At 38.9% G+C, this 17,017-nt stretch overlaps 1 protein-coding gene and 1 pseudogene across 1 annotated transcript; one reads left to right on the forward strand and one right to left on the reverse strand.

Moving 5' to 3' along the window:
* LOC147524183 (dolichyl pyrophosphate Glc1Man9GlcNAc2 alpha-1,3-glucosyltransferase-like) overlaps positions 1-4,969 on the reverse strand; it is a 47,723-nt pseudogene extending 42,754 nt beyond the window's left edge.
* Positions 4,970-13,392: 8,423 nt separating this feature from the next.
* LOC147524184 (ATP synthase subunit delta', mitochondrial-like) lies at positions 13,393-16,210 on the forward strand. The gene is made up of 2 exons (XM_086602390.1): positions 13,393-13,848; positions 15,655-16,210. The coding sequence occupies exons 1-2, from the start codon at positions 13,585-13,587 to the stop codon at positions 15,997-15,999; spliced, it is 609 nt and encodes a 202-aa protein (XP_086458516.1). The 5' UTR covers positions 13,393-13,584; the 3' UTR covers positions 16,000-16,210.
* The last annotated feature ends 807 nt before the right edge of the window (positions 16,211-17,017 follow it).

Raw genomic sequence — 17,017 nt, forward strand, 5'->3', positions numbered from 1 at the left:
TCCTATACAAGTGAATTACGAGTTCGTGCATGTGGAAGATGCAGTTGGCACACAAGTTCCATGGCCAAAAGACCGTGTTCTTTTTAAGGACGACATTGAGGTAAAAGAGCCTTTTATATGCAAATTTTTAATTTCCGATTTGCTATGATTTTAACGCCTGGTTGGTTTGAATTTTCAATAATTTAGGAAGAGACAAGTAAAAGTAGTGCTAGTCGTCATCAAGGTCCAATTGATTCTTTCAAGGGATTGCTCAATATCATGCTTCCCGGAACCCATGGTGTGGTATTTTTTCCAGTTGGAAAAGAGTTGTTTGGAGAAGATATAGAAAAATTTGTTATCGAGAAATGTGATTTGTTGGATGTGTGTAATATGGATAGCTTAGAAGTTGTTTGTTTAATTGCATACATGAGGTAAGCATATCTTGAAGGTTTTATTATTGGTGATTTTAATCAAATATTAGTTATTTAAATTTATTTATGACAGTGATTTTTTCCTTTTAGAATCCTTTATAGTGAATTTGTGAGCTGCTGCCGTGACATCGTTGGATTTGTTAATCCTTTATCCTTTACAAGAGCAGATGGAACTGCTAAAACTGAAATCATTGTAGAAACATTGCGGAATGCAAGTGGAAAGAAAATTGTTCTCATTCCTTACAATCGGAAGGTAAGAACATAAACGATCCTATCACAGTGTATTGTTTAAATTGATAAAACTATCAATTATACTGATTGTTTTCCATTCTCTTTTTTCCCCCTTCTTTTCTTTCATAGCGGCCATTGGATTTTAATTGTCATTGATCTATCACGTATGTCTTTCATTTGGTTGGATTCGAAGCATGGTGAACCAAGCTCAGATATAGCAATATATTTTAGGAGGTGAGCATAGCTATATTTTTTGACATATCTTAACTTTTTGAGGTACTACCATAGTGAAGGTACATAAAGGATTAAATTAAATGAAGTACTAAAAATGTCTCCAATTAGACTTCCCACTAGTGATTGTGAATTAAATGTTTTGCATTTATCTTATTGTGAAGTGCGGTCCTCACATTGCAAAGGGTTGATGGGAAACGAGTTCCGCTGAAGTGGGACAAGATCAAGGTAAACAAATTCTACACATTATTGTCTTTTTCTTTGAAAAGTATATGTTTACATATGTTGTGAGTCTATATGTTAGGGCCCATATCAACCAGGTGGCACAAAGTGTGGGTATTATACAATGAAGTTTATGAGGGAATTAGTAGATCGAAGCTTGTTCAACTGGATCATTTGAAAATAAGGTATTCGAAAGTTTTGACAAACACTTTATTTGGCTCAATTCAACGACTTCGCCTTATTCTTATATAGTAACTCTACATGTTGTGCTTTGACTCATCCAGATAACAAATTTAGAACTGAAAGAGACATACACGCAAGATGAACTTGACGGTGTTCGGCTCGATATTATTCAGTTCATCTAGGAAAATGGGGTGTTTCAAATTCGAGGTTTAATGAGGATGAGTTTTAGCTATGTTCGACCCTCCAATTTAATTTATGAGTCTTACCTTTTTAATTTATGAAAAGGAATTTGAAGTTTGTTTTCTTAGTGCACTCAAAAATTTAATGGAAGTTTTTTTTTTATTATTATTATCTTTTTTTGCAATGTTTGATAGTTTATTGTACATTTTGGAATTTGTTGGGAAGATGGAAATGTTGTATGTAGGCCTTTGTAAATTTTGTTATGCATTTTGGTTTTAAGTGGAAGACTGTTATTAGCATTATTTTATTTATATATATATATATATATATATATATATATATATATATATATATATATATATATATACCATGGTTTGGCATAAACCGTAGTGTTTAGTATAACTATATACCACGGTGTTATAACACATACACTAATATAAACCACGGTTTCAATAGCTTATATGCCACGGTTCTATTGACAACCGTGGTATATAATGGGCATACAAACCACGGTTCTTTGAAAAACCGTGGTATCCATTAAATATATATACCACAGTTTTGCTATTATTATATACCACACCACCTATTGTCACGGTTGTATAACAGTGGTAAATATATTTATACCACACTTAAAAACAGTGGTATAAGTGTCATTCTGTAGTAGTGAATAGTCATAAAGTCCTACCTATTGACACCAAAAAATAGTGTCTCACATCTTCCAGGCTTTGTACTGCAACAACCGCAAGGGGAACCACAAAATGAAGGGAGGCCTTCTCATGAACATGCCAACCGAAAACAAAACCATAGGTATAAGCATAGGCTACCCATCTCGTGATAAGTTCTCGACAGGGCTCTTTCCATGCCTTAATGAGAGATAGAGACAATGCAACTAGCACTGATATGAATGTTATCAATGGAGTCACCTGTCATTCAACAACATTCAGATGTGAGAGATTAGCTTGTGACACTTGCATACCTGAAAGACGTAAAAAAAAACTATATTATAGATCACATGTGAACCCTTCACCAGCCTATCAATCCCATGTGTAAATGTGAAACACATTACGGAGGGTTGTAGCCTTATATAAGATCTAAACTCGTCTTACCATTAAACACAACATATATGATTTGACCATTCAAGACAAAATGGATCAAGCTCTGGGATGATCAAAGACAGTTAGATAGATTAGCAGGATTTCATGTTATGGTTTCAGACCAAGCTCCAATGGAAGGCTCATCATCTAAATAGCATATTACAAAACTCAAGATTTGGTACAAACAAGTATTGTCGTATACCATGGAGGCCAAGTTCATCAAGTATGATTGATCATTTTTGCATAAGATCTGATGAATATAAGTAATCCATATGGGAACAGCATTACCTGAGGAAGCACAAGAAATGGTGAGGAGTCCCCAACTAGCCCCCCGGTGAATGAAGCCACTGGTGCCTTGATGTTGAGACCCAGTTTTCTGAGCATGAATGCAAGGCCTTTATCAATAATAATGTAAAATACCCAAAAATTTGGCGCCCAGTATGCATGGCAGAGTCCCCTACCAAAGGGAAACAGGCGATGTAGCACTTGTTCAATCTGCAAAAAAAAAGGTTAAAAAATCAATACATAGTGGGAAAATGTCCAAAAGAACATTACGACTAATTAGTTGTTTTCATCATAGTCTGAACAAACAATAGGTATTCATGTTAATATATAGTTCATAATGTGTAACCCATCATTGTGGACTAGGATAGGAGCATGTTTATAACAACACAACATGAGAATTACAAGAGATAGAACATATAAAACATATCAGTGTATATAATTCCCATTTCGTAGAGGCTGTTTTCCGCCATATCGGTTTAGTGTTTAAACCACCACAGGGTCACAAAGCAAATGTCAGCAGTTGTCTATATCTACGTGTTTGGCTGGTGCAACATACATATTTTTTTGTGATCAACCACCATCACAACTTATACACACTAGCATTACCACCATGTACCAAAGCAAAAATGAGTACGAGTATATCAATTATCTATTTGGTGTTATTACTGCTAAGTTGGTCATAGTAAAGCAACTATAATTCTCTCCGAGGTATAATCATTTCACTTTATCTTATGTTTTTTGAAACACTTCCTACTTACAAAGCAAACACTCTAAAGAGTAGTAACCAATAAATTGAAAAATAAAATACTCCGAGATCAATGAAACAATCTGTCCTTCTCTTCAAATACAAGTTCCAATAATAAGTTTTTTTTTTATGAATTTTTAATGTTTGGAAGATGGCACCCTGCAATGCATGTACAGTCCTACATGCAAAAGGTCCATGAAGTCACAAGGACACCTCAATAAGCAGAATCAATGGTGCTAAATTCAAAACAGTCTTTCACAAATGTGTAAGTTGTTCAACATCTATTAGAAAGACAAATGGATTAAACAAGTGAAGTATATGGGCTCTAAAACATGTAAACGGACGCAATAACTGGACTTTGACAGTAATTACCATAATCTCACTATTTAGCTTGAAAAATCATTGCCTATTCCATACATAGTGTAGCATTAGCCCATTTCGTTGAGCAAATGCAAGTAGGCAACTGATGTAGTACATCAATTCATAACAATTGATAACTAAGTTTCACACATATCCGACCAAATGAACCAAATTGCATCTTCGAAGATAATATCCACACAAATTTATGATGAACAATGATATACATCTCAATCATATTGCGAAAAAATAAACAAACTTGAGAGCATTAGTGTTGAGTAACATGTCAATAATTCCCAAAGATGATAATCAGAAGAGTGACGGTGTGAATAGCCCATAGTACAAAAATGGAGCAAAAGCAAGAACGAAAACCATCCCAACCACTCCCATCATCAAAAACCTCCCAAAACCTCTAAAAAAATCCTCCTCTACAATAATGTCTCAACAAATACACAAAGTACACTGGTGCCGCCACGGCAAACAAATGCTTCAAACACAACAACAATGCAAAAACAAAACCAACCCAACAAATCTCTTCCTTCCTCCAAAAACGAAAGTGATATCAACAAAAAACCAAGAAGAAACCCATTATACTGAAAATGCATGTGATCTACAATAAATAAAGCCAGAGACCACACAATCAAAACCAAAAGCATTCTCCTTGTCCAAACCCCAAAATTTCTACTCAATCTATAAACTCCATAGTAGAGACACAGATCGGAAACAATAACACTAAGTCTCTGAAAGTAAATGACTGAGTTTGCACTGTAGTTCAAACCCTAATGAAGATTTACAATCTTGGGATCAACAAAATAGGTGAAAATGGAGAGAAACCATTCGAAAAAAGCAAATAGTGGTCGGTAATCGAGAGTCCATGGACTTGTTTCGTCCGAGTACCATTGAGAGAGAGGAAAAGAAGAAGTGAGAGGTAGCCAATGATGATGGACTTTGAAATCAGTACTTCGGTATGAGGGAATAAGAAGAAGTTTTATACAGGTAGAAATGCCCGCAAACCAGAATAGATCCTCCATGATATGTTAAAAAGTTAGGGATAGAATTAAGGTTTGTGGTTCGATATTCTTCATGCTATCTCCTTATCCAGTCACAGCTCCATGCACGAAGCCTGCAAAGATCACATATCTATTATGAGTTACTGATATCGCTTAAAAACAGGCTTGCCAATCAAAAACAAAAAAAATATAGCTTGTACTACTAAATGGTTAGATTGCAGGATGGGTATACATAGATCACAAGTAAAATTATTCCGAATAGGAATCTAAAACGAATAAACATACCTTCTCTTCAGAGTTTCAACAGCAAAAATTAGTTTCTTTTGGTTGGGTGTTGAACTCACCTAGTTAATTTAGTCACTAAAACTCACTACTACATGGGCCGGGTACGTTGGCCTTGCTTTTGCCTATGAAAGTTACTATTCTCGACCCAAAGGCACACAATTTTCAACTCTTGAGAAATTTCTACTTGTAACGCCTCCAGAACCACGAGATGCATCCCAAGGCATTACGTCAACACTATAGGGTGCAACTTATATGTTGTATCCATTCTAACATGTTAAAAACTTATATCCATTGCCACCCCTATTTTACACTTATGGGCTATGTAAAATGAGGAGGCCCAGCACATTTGACACCCATAAAAAAAGAAAAAAATGTTGCGTCAGGTTACCCCTAGAGCCTAGAGTTGGAAAGTCACGAAATTAAGACGCAAATTTGAAAATCTGCAGGTGATGCGGCCACCTAGAGATGTTCTTATATCAGCACCATAGGATGCAACTTATATCCATTCTAAAAGCATCTCTAGGTGGAAGTCTCACTTGCAAATTTGCTTTCACAATTTGGAATTTCGCGAAAACCCATCTCTAGGTGGAGGCAAATGTGGAGGTATCACCTATCTAACCGCGTCCATAGATAGAAATTTGTGGTTTTGGATTGGAATACGGCACGACAGTGGCCATTGTGACAAAATGTCGCATGGGGTTTTTTTTTTTTTTAACTTTTTCAATTTGGTCGCGACAATGGAAATGTCGTGTGGGCTATTTTTTTTTTTTTTACTTTTTTCAACTTGGGGCGACATTGGGAGTGTCGTGCGACAGTAGTAGTGTCGCGGGTGCTAGATCCTACTCCAAATTTGCGGCTGTTATTTGTCTCCATCTAGAGTTAGTCAAAATTTGCGACTCATCTAGTTATTTAGTTATGTATTTGTGAAGAAGATGAAAAAAATAAAAAAAAATAAAAACATATAAAAGATGACATAGGGTGCTTTTGCGGATACTTGTCAAAATTTGTGGATACTTGCCTCAAATTTTAGTCTCATATGGTTATTTAGTTATGTATTTGTGAAGAAGATGAAAAAAAATTAATAAATTAATAAATAAAAACATATAAAAGATGACGTAGTGTGCTTTTGCACTACTCTAACCAAACAGGTGAAGTGAATTGTCATTGCAATTCTTTGTCGTGGCATTACGATGTAATTGCCCATTCGCTACTTTTTTTTTTTGGTAGAAACATGCCATATTTTATAACATCAAAGGTATTGTACTACATTTCAACATATGTTCAGGCAGCAGGCTCTCATCAAGGTTTTTTGATGCCCACCTAGCTAAATCATGAGCTTCAACATTTGAGCCTCTGCTAATCCAGTTAAACTTACAAAAGGTGAAAAGCTGACACAAGTCCAAAATCATACACCGAATAGAGTCTAATTTCCAGTTTAGGTAGTCTAAGTTACAGGAGTTCTGTAGACTTTGTACAACCTGCCTACAGTCTCCTTCAAAAAGGAACGAGGTTCTGCCTGTGGTCCTTGCTAGCTTTGCTGCCACTTCCATTGCCACCAACTCAGCCTCCTCAGCACTACCAGCCCCAAATCTATGAGTGCCTCCACCAGCTTGCCTTCCCCATCCCAAGCCAAAGCCCCAGCAGCAGCAGCTCTCGTTTCCCTACAGTAGGCAGCATCAAATCTGATTACTAAAGTTGTTTCTTCTACTTTAGGGAATATAGACTTGTAATCCATATCATGACAAACAACAGATGAGTTAAAAGGATGTGTGTTCACTCCCTAAGCATCAAAAAATGCTTTGTTGTATCTGCTCCTCTTTGCATATGCCCTACGCAGTAGTCCATCTCTGTTGGGTGTTTTACCCTCAAACTTAGCTTTATTCCTCATCTCCCATATCTATTGTAAGAGAATACATGCTATCAGACCCTTTTCAGCCCTACCAGGATCCTTGTCCTTTGTCCACTCTAGAAACTCTTTCATCCAATCCCTTATAGACAGATCTTCCCTCTCATCCACTCTTGCTCCCAATTTAGAGGCAAACCAAGTCACCTTTATCCAGCTACTTTGGAAAAAGAGGTGCTTTGGATCCTCTTGATCATTCCAGCATAAAGGACAAACATAATCTCCTTTGAGGTTGTGCCTGGTCAGAACATCCCCTGTGGGTAGAATGCCCATATAGAGCTTCCATAAGAACAACTGGGTACTTGCTGGAAATTTGGTTTTCCATAGAGTCTTGATGCTCCTAGTGTTAAAGGAGGATGTACCTCCTTGCCAGCCATGGTTATTCAAGAAATGGTAAGCAGACTTAACTGAGAGTCTGCCATTTCTGGTTCCCCCCCCACTTGGGTGAGTCACTTGCCAAAAGTGATGGTCTTATCACCACCTGTTGGATGAGAATAGCTATCTCAGATGGGAACAATCTGGCAATCTTGTGATTGTCCCATCCATAATCATATTCCTCAGCATCAGATCCCTTACCTTCAGGCTCTCAAGGTCTAGTCTGTCAGGCAACATCTCTACCAGTTTGATGGGGGCCTCATTGATTAGGATCCAAGGGTGCTTCATGACATTGACCTTGTCCCCTTTGCCAATGCTCCAGACCATCCCTGGTAGGATGTCCCTAGTAGTCCTATGGACTCCCTTCCAGAACCAAGAGGCCGAAGGTGGGGGTTTTGTTTTAACATCCACCCAGGCCTTCCCATAGGCAGCCAGAAAGGTTTTAGCCCATATGGAAGTATTATCTATAAGAGCTTTCCATGCCAACTTGGCCAGCATAGCCCTATTCATGTCCCCAGCTTTTCTCAACCCTAGGCCTCCCAAGGCCTTAGGTTTGCATATATTATCCCACCCTATGGTGTGGATACTTTTTCTTTCTTCTTTACCATGCCACCAGAAACTTCTACAAGCTTTATCAATCTTTTGACAAGTAGATCGAGGTAGTTTATAAGTGGCCATAGCAAAAAGAGGTGTAGCCTGTGCTACAGCTTGTATAAGGGTTGTCCTCCCAGCTTGAGAGAGGACCTTTGTCCTCCAACCTTTTATCTTATTATGAACTTTGTCCACCAGGAAGTCAAAGTCCTCTTTTTTCTTATGGGAGAGGACAATAGGAACCCTTAAATACTTATCTTTTTTCTCAAAGAGTCTCATCTTCCAAAATCTTTTTAAAAGCTTGCTATGCATCCTGTGCACATTTTTGCTACAGAAGATGCTAGACTTATCAAAATTTATTTTCTGTCCAGAGGCTTTGCAATAATCCTCAAGGATGATCTTAAGCTTTCCACTCTCAGCTAAATTAGCCTTAGTGAAAAGAATAAGATCATCAGCATACAGCAGATGAGTTATAGGAGGAGCATTTCTTCTGATTTTAATGTCATGGATATCTACACTACTCTCTGCCTTTGCTATCATCCTTGACAAGGCTTCTGACACCAGAATAAACAGATAAAGGGAGAAAGGGTCTCCCTGTCTTAGGCCTCTATCTGGATTGAACTGCTTTAGAGGAGACCCATTCAGCAAAACCCTATAGGAGACAGTTGTGATACATTGAGAGATGAAGAGTCTCCACTTATCACTGAACCCCAATTTTTTAAAGATACTATCAATAAAAGACCATTCTACTCTGTCATAAACTTTGGCCATGTCCATCTTGAGGGCCAAAAACCCTTTCTTAGTTTTCATATGATTCATAATATGAAAGATTTCACTAGCTAAGCCAATATTGTCTCCAATACTCCTTCCTTTAATGAAGGCCCCTTGGAAAAGGGAGACAATCTTATTGATATGTGCTTTGAGCCTATTAGCCAGAATCTTTGCTATAATCTTGTAGCAGAAGTTACAAAGGCTAATAGGTCTGAACTTAGCCATATGATCCGGATTAGAGATCTTGGGAATGAGAGCAATGAAAGTCCCATTGAAGCTAGGGTTCAGGTTCCCTTGAGTAAAAAAATTCTTTACACAACCAATAATCAAAGGCCCAATAATGTCTCAACACTGTTGATAGAAGCAACCCTGGAACCCATCAAGTCCAGGTGCTTTAAGAGCCCCCATCTTCTTTACCACATTCCAGATGTCCTCCTCAGTAGGACAGGCCGTGAGAATCTCATTCTCTCTGTCAGTAATGCATGGGGAAAACAGAGATAAGATATCTTCATTGGTTTTAGGTTCATCAGAGGAATAGATACCATCAAAGTAATCTTTTACTGCCTGTCCCACTTCCTGCCTTCCTTCCCTCCATCTACCCTCATTGTCTTTTATTTTGTCAATGTGGTTTTTCATCCTTCTATACACAGTGGATAGGTGGAAAAACTTGGTGTTCCTACCACCTTCTTTAATCCAGTGTTGGCTAACTAGAAGTCTGCTTCCTTTTCATACCATTCAAACAAGCTAGCTTTCAGCTGTTTAGCTTTTTCATGATTTGTAGGATTGAAGGCTTTTTGAAGGACTCTATCCAGATCCTTTTGTGTTTTCTTTATATTCTGAAAGATGTTACCAAAGACTTTTTTATTCCAATCTGACAGCTTTTTTTCAGTATTTTTAAGTCTGATTATAACCCTCCTGTCTAGCAGGTCATGAGTTACCTCATTCCATGCCTTATCAATAACAAGTTTACAAGAACATCCTTAAGCCACATATCAAAAAATCTGAAAGGCCTCTCCGTATTTTCACTGTTGGGTTGAGATGGATCATAAGAGCTAGGTGATCCGATGTGGCATTAGCCACATTCCTAACCACCATGTTAGGGAACAAATCCATCCAGTCAGTAGTGGCAAAAGCTCTATCAAGCCTTTCCAGAATGTTATCTTTCACCTTTCTATTATTATTCTAGGTAAACTTGGGGCCTTTATACCCCAAGTCAATCAAGCTCAGATCATTTATAAGAGAATTAAAATCAAGCATGCAATTGGTAAAAACAGTTCTAACCCCCCCCCCCCCCTCCACTTTTTCATCCAGGGATTTTATGGCATTAAAGTCTCCAAAAAGAATCTAAGGGCCAGGTATAGCATGGCAGTGTCTTTGAGCTCAGCCCAGAACATATGCCTCAAATGTGCATTTGGTTCTCCATAGACAAAACTAAAGTACCAATCTGAGGAACTGTAATAATTTGAAAGTTTACATGTAATCTGATGTGTCGTAGCTCCAAGGACCTCCAGCTTCACTCCTTTCCAAAACATAGCTAGACCACCTTTCTTCCCATTAGCCGGAACACAAAAGGAATTATCGTACTTGATCTCCTTACTTAACTGACTAATCCTTTTTTCTCCTATTTTTGTTTCAAACAAGCAAATAATCTCTAGTTGATGTTGCCTTATCAGATCCTTTAGATTTTGAATTGCCGTGGAGGAACCTATTCCCCAACAATTCCAGGCTTGTATCATTTCTGTCGAGGCAGCTGTTTGGGGACAGCCGCCGCAAACCCTGGGGGAGGACTACACAGACCCCCACTACTGTTTGAATCACTGCTGAGACCTCTTACTCTAGCTCTTCCACCATAGCCACTGCACACATCCTTTGATTTTTTAGGTTTCTTACTTTTCCATCTCTTTTGAAAGCTAGGATTTAGAAAATTCCCCACCGTTGAATCGTCAAAAGCCAGAGGCTGGGGTTGTGTGATACTTTCCTCTGACTCATAAAACCAAATCACGAGGGGCATTACCAGTGGAGACCTCCTCTTGATGGCTCCCATTGAACACCACCATACCTTGCTCTTCTTCATTGTAGGGGTCCACTTTATCATCTTCACTTGTTGAACACCCATCTTCTTCATCTGTAAAAGCATCTGAAGGAATGTCTTCTTCAAGGATATCCCCTCCTTCATCCACAGAGGGCTCACTAGAATCCAGCGACCCTTCAGATGGTACACTGGACTCCATCGACCCACTCGATATTGGGTATACTGGGGCATTCTCCGGTATCAGCAAGTTCCCCATACCCCTAGACCTGAGGTCATCCGCTTCCAGTTTTTCCCTCTTAGACTTCTGTACTGCTAGCCTCCAACTGGTCCTTCGCCATCCATTATCACCCATCCTTTCTGTTTCTTGGTCGTTTCCTGAACCACTAAACTCTTTCCTTTTCTTTCCCACACCAACCTCTTTTGACTCCTTTCTAATACATCTGAAAAAACCTCTTTTATGCTTTCCTCCTCGAGCCACCACAGCTCTACCCCTTTTACCTCGTGTTGGTTGCCCAATGAAGTAAAAACCTGGTTTATCAGGTCCAGGCTGGCTGAGAGCACGCTTAGTCCCATCTGAGTTCTGGTAATCAAGATGAGAGATGATTGCCTCGGTAAGGTAAGAAACACTATTTTTCGGCGAGCTATAATCATTCCCTATAGTTTTTCCATTTCCTAAGCTAGTATCCTCCAAGCCTAGGTATCCTGTTTCCACCATGACATACTCCGAATCTGGGTTTTTTGTCTTGTTTCCCGAAGCTGGATCATACCCAAGACCCATCTTGACATCTATCGAACCGTTCTTTTTACCCATGACCTCATCCACATTCATGCCCGATTCAAAACTATCTGGGCTCCATATCACCAAGGCCCCCTCACTTGGTCCTCTCATACTTGTAAAGCCCATGTGTCCCGCTCGTGCCTCTTGGGTTGGGCCTTGTAGGTCTGGCCCATGTCCTGACTTGTTTATTATTGGGCCCCCTTGCCCATAACCAACAACGGTCACTGACACATCCTTTTCAAAAAGAGCCGTTCTGTTTACTGCCAAACCTCGTACTATCTTCTCAGCTGTCACTGTGTTGTTGTCAGTGGATTGTTCCACGTGTGTTCTTCGTCTTGGTGGTGTCGCCAGGATCCCTGTCCCATTCCAATTCCGTTTCACCGGTGAGCCTCTGTTCCTTGATGGCATCTAATCATATCTCAGTTTTTGTGGCATTCCTGAGATCGTAACAGACACAGGGCATGGGCTTGCTACCCCATTGTAGAATACATTTGCTCGCAACATGAAGGAAAAGTTATTTTTTACATCCCTAGGGGATCCCCCATGTTTCCTCATGTTCATACTGTACTTTTCACACTGGTAACAATAGTGTATATCATGCCCTATGCAACCACAGAAGTAACAGAAGATATCCAATTTTTCATACTTGAAGGTGACTGGAAAGATTTCTCCCAATTCTATTCTGAGATCTATGCCTTTCATCAGCCTTTCCTTGCTATCCATCCTCACTCTGACCCTAGCTACCGATTTGTTGAACTCCGGTGAGCATTGAAAATCCATTGCCTTGACTTTTCCCAAGCTTTGCCCCACCTTGTATACATTTTCCTCATTGATCCGATTACTAGGAAGCCCGTATATTTGAACCCAGAAATCCACCATATCAAACTTCTAGTTCTCAACTGCTAGTTCCGATGCCTTCCATTTTTTCAAAGAGAGGACAAACCCTTGAACCGTCCAAGGCCCATTTTGCCTTACATGGGCAAATTCCTCAGGCTTTTCAAACTCTATCTTGAACAACCCTTTTGCTACAGATTGTATCTTGGTGTTGCCCCTTGTTTGCCAGCATCTATGGAGCTCCTCCGCAAGTTCTTGGAGGGGTATATTTTTTCCTCCAAACAGCTTCCCCAGCAGGGTGTACTGTCCCCTTTCACTAGTCTCCATATTCTTACATTCAATATCAATTACTCATTTTTCTTTGTTGCAAAAAAAGGTTTTGCATCTCATCTTGTAGTACTTCAATTTTGGATTTGGATGATTCGCCTGTCTCTATCCTTGTTGGTGGCTCCCCGGTGGGGGAATCCATGCTGAGGTGCCAATCTGGCCAAACCTTATACCTGTAAACACTAGAAGGAGAAAAGGAAACAAAAAACAGAGAAGAATAGAGAAAACAAAACAAACAATGATAAAGGGGACCAAGACTAAAAGAGAAATAGAGTGGGAGAGATGTTATTCTGAGTAGAATAAGAGTTGTGAGCAAATATGAAATTTGAAATTTAAAATTCAAGAAAGCTAGAGAGGAAGAGAGAGAGAGCTAGTTTGAGCCGTAGGAGAGCTTTTTTTTAATTAGAAAACATTTTTTTGGATAAGAGCTTTTTTGGAATTAGTATTGCCCATTCGCTACGATGGAAGTGAATTGCATCGAACAAAACAGAGCATAATAAGGTGTTAAAAACATCATCATTTATATACGACCCATTGCTTACACCTATGGGCTATTTAAAATAACGAGGCCCAGCTAAATGTCCGGTACACAATACCGAAGCTCAACTTCATCCCCCTTTTTCCAATTTCCTTTCACTAGTCCACATTTCTCCTCCCATTTTCAGTCGGAGACAAAAGAGTTTTTATTATCCGACCCAAATTAATCCAAGCGAATATAAAAAAAAAAAAAAAAAAAAAAAATGTTGCGTCAGGTGAGCCGAAACCTTGTATCCCGAGCCACCAGCAGCACAATAAGGAGTAGATCATTTGCGACTGATTTAGAAGCGAATCCACCAACGGACTCGGCTTTTATTGAGGCATGGAAGAAAATTATTCCAAATATCGATCCACCCAAAACACCTCTTTCTTTTATGAAATCTCGCCCCCCTACTCCAAACACTATCCCATCTAAACTTACTGTCAATTTCGTCCTTCCTTATCACTCTGAGCTCTCCACCAAGGAGGTATTATTATTTTTTTGATAGGTGTTTTGGTCTTTTTGTGGATCTGATTGTCTTTTTTTTTTTTTTTTAGGGTTAGGGTTAGGGTTATAATTGGAATTGATCAACTATTGAATATCTAGGAAAAGACCAGGAAACTTTGGTATTCGTAGGAAATGGTCATTTAGTCGTTGATTCACAGAGGGTTTTTGTTTTTCCTTACTCTTGTTCGCCTGATTTTGTTATTCAAAGCCTTTTTTTGAGCTACCTGAGATACACTTAGATCATGTCTCATTAGTTATATCCCCTGGCCGAGCAAGTTCGTTGCTCTAAAGACACTAATATAGCATGTCCGTCTGTCTGTCCCGCTTATCCTCCTCAGATTACCTTGTTCGATTTGTAGTTTTTCATTCTGCAAGACAAGCCCATTGTATAAATGCAAGCCCTTATGTACCTCAAGGGCCTTTTATCTGTATTTATGCAAGGACTTCAAAAAAAAAAGAGGGGGGAGGGGGGATATTTCTTCTCTTGTTTTTATTTACTAAAGAAACTGAGGATTATACAAAATAAGTGGTTGGGACTTGGGACAACAAGTGCGAAGAATTTTTGGAGTGTTACGCCGCAGCAGTGTAATCAAGGCATAAAATGGGATGGATGTAATGATAAATCCAATTTGAAGGAAAAATGCAAATTCAGTGCTAGAATGTGGGGGAGCTTTGAGTTGCAAATCAGCAAGGACACTGGAATGTTCTTGAGTTCCACTTACATGTGTTTTTCTTTTTTAAAAAAAGTTCCCTTGGTTGAGATAATCTCTCAGTATTCCTGGGTAAGGCAATGCATTATAACTGTCCTGAAGAGTGTACTTTGTTGGGATGTCTTAGTGTTGAATAGAATATGTATAAGACTAAAAAGCAGAGGATGACCAAATCAGATTTGAAGAAACTTGAGTTATCAGAAGCTATGACTTCGGATAGCACCATCGAAAGAGATAAATGCTTTGTTCAGTGTCTGCTTAACATTTGGTAGTCTCTCTCATACTACTTATATATGTTGATCACCATATTCATTTCTTTGTTGGCTTTCTCCTCATCTCTAATGGTTGCATCTGTGTAATCTGTATTTACCAATATTCCTTTGAAAACCTCGCTGATTCCATCTGCGGGTGTGGCTTCTGGGTTTACTAAGCCACTTTAAATTGTGGAATGTGTTCCACTTTGAGCAGTTTGAATTTAGGTGGGATTCTATCATGGATCGAGTATGGGTTGTTGTCACATCGTTGAGGTTGGGATTGAGCGCTCTTGCGGTTAATTGAGCATTTTTCTTTTGTCTTCCCCTTCACCCACCCACCACCTTTGTGGGGCGCAAACTTTTGAAAAGGTTTTTTTACCTCCATGACATGAGCCACATTGAGTTGATTAGTATGCTACTGTTTGATTGCTTAATTCCTATCTGTGTTCTTTGCTTTTGTTGTACTTGCATTGTAGGATTTGTCATCCTACAGTCCTCTTTTCCTTGACTACTACTTGGTGTAAATCTACTACTTAACAAACAAAAATTGAAAAACAGAAAGTTTAATCTATGAGTCTCTAAATGGAGAGAAATTAGTTGTCTGCTTTTGATGCTCATACAAAATATTTCCACCCTCATTCTAAACCCTCCCCATTCTGCTTCAGTAAGTTTTTACTATTAATAGATTTTCAAGTATAGCATTATGGCAATCCCATTCCTAGTCCAGCGCTCACTTCTGCTCCACGCTCTACTTACTAGTATTTTAAACCATGTATTGTTAGAACATTGAAATATAAGCATTAATGTTAATGGTGATTTCAGGTAGAAATGGTCATAATACCTGCAACAACTGGACAGATGGGTGTTCTGCCTGGACATGTTGCCACCATTGCTGAGCTTAAGCCCGGGGTACTTTCAGTTCACGATGGAAATGATGTAAGCAAATACTTTGTTAGCAGTGGGTTTGCGTTTATCCATGCAAACTCTTTTGCAGATATAGTTGCTGTTGAGGCAGTGCCACTTGACCAAATTGACGCAAGCCAGGTTCAGAAAGGGCTGGCGGAATTCAACCAGAAGCTGAGCTCAGCCTCAACTGATTTAGAGAAAGCTGAAGCTCAAATTGGTGTGGATGTTCATAGTGCACTCAACTTTGCACTATCAGGCTAGTGTTAGTCATGTTACACATTCCCCGGCAGTCTTATTTTATTTTCTGTGTTTCAGTTTTTTCCTGCATACCTGAACTATAATGGTTCTTCCGACTCTTGAGCCGAAAACCGAGTCTTTTCTTCTTTCATTGATGTGAGGGCTATGTATCCTCTTTCTTTTTTTAGACTGTCATACAGATTTTGAAAATAAATACCTAAAAATGTCAGACTCAGTAGCAATTCTTTCATGTTCAGCTTGTCTTATTAAAAGTATTATTTTCTAGGAATGAGCTTGTTTCAGTGAACGCACATTTGAGTATGTCCCCATGAATACGGTTTGGTTCTGTGTCTCATTTATGAATCCAAAGGGATTGTAGCGAAGATTTGGTTAGCATGATTGTGCCTGGTACACGAGGTCATTGATTTGGATAGTTTGGTTGGGAAATGGTTGACACATCACAAGCTGGCAAAATCATTGTCTCTGACATTTTGTTGGATAACTAATTATAAGCTCCGGTGTTGCTTATATATGTTAAGCATGTATCATGTTTTGGTTAAACAACATTGACAAATGGTATTTTTATTATTTTTTGCTGGGTAAGAAAGAACATATATATTAATAGACGAAAAAAGCAAAAAATACAGGGGGACACTATCCCAGCAGATAAAGCAAATCTGAAGGAGGCAGTTCAGTTCAGGAACCACCCCGCTTATACAAATGGTAAAAGAGAGAATAGTGCAGAAGAAAATGTTGGGAAATAGGAGGTGACTCCTGGAAATCACAAGGTTGTTCAGAAAGCCTCTTTTCCAGTGGGGGGTAATATTCGTTAACCCTTGATCCTAATCATCCTAATCGTTCCACCTCTTTGTTGCAAGGGGATTGCGGCATTGCGCTATTAAATGTTCTCTGAAGCTTTTGAGAGGGGGTTTCCATATGGACGTATTTGTATCTTTATATATTTTTTTCATATAGAGGTTAAACAACATCTTCAAATTGCAGAGACAAGAGACAGTTATCATGGCAACAAATTATCATCCGC

Source organism: Coptis chinensis, chromosome 1 (assembly GCF_015680905.1).
Source record: "Coptis chinensis isolate HL-2020 chromosome 1, ASM1568090v1, whole genome shotgun sequence".
NCBI lineage: Eukaryota > Viridiplantae > Streptophyta > Magnoliopsida > Ranunculales > Ranunculaceae > Coptis > Coptis chinensis.

Bases quoted from the DNA above. Each gene is read 5' to 3' on its own strand.
- LOC147524184 (XM_086602390.1), top strand. From the start codon at position 13,585: ATGTTGCGTCAGGTGAGCCGAAACCTTGTATCCCGAGCCACCAGCAGC. The intron at 13,849-15,654 runs GTATTATTATTT...TGGTGATTTCAG, and splicing joins CTGAGCTCTCCACCAAGGAG to GTAGAAATGGTCATAATACC.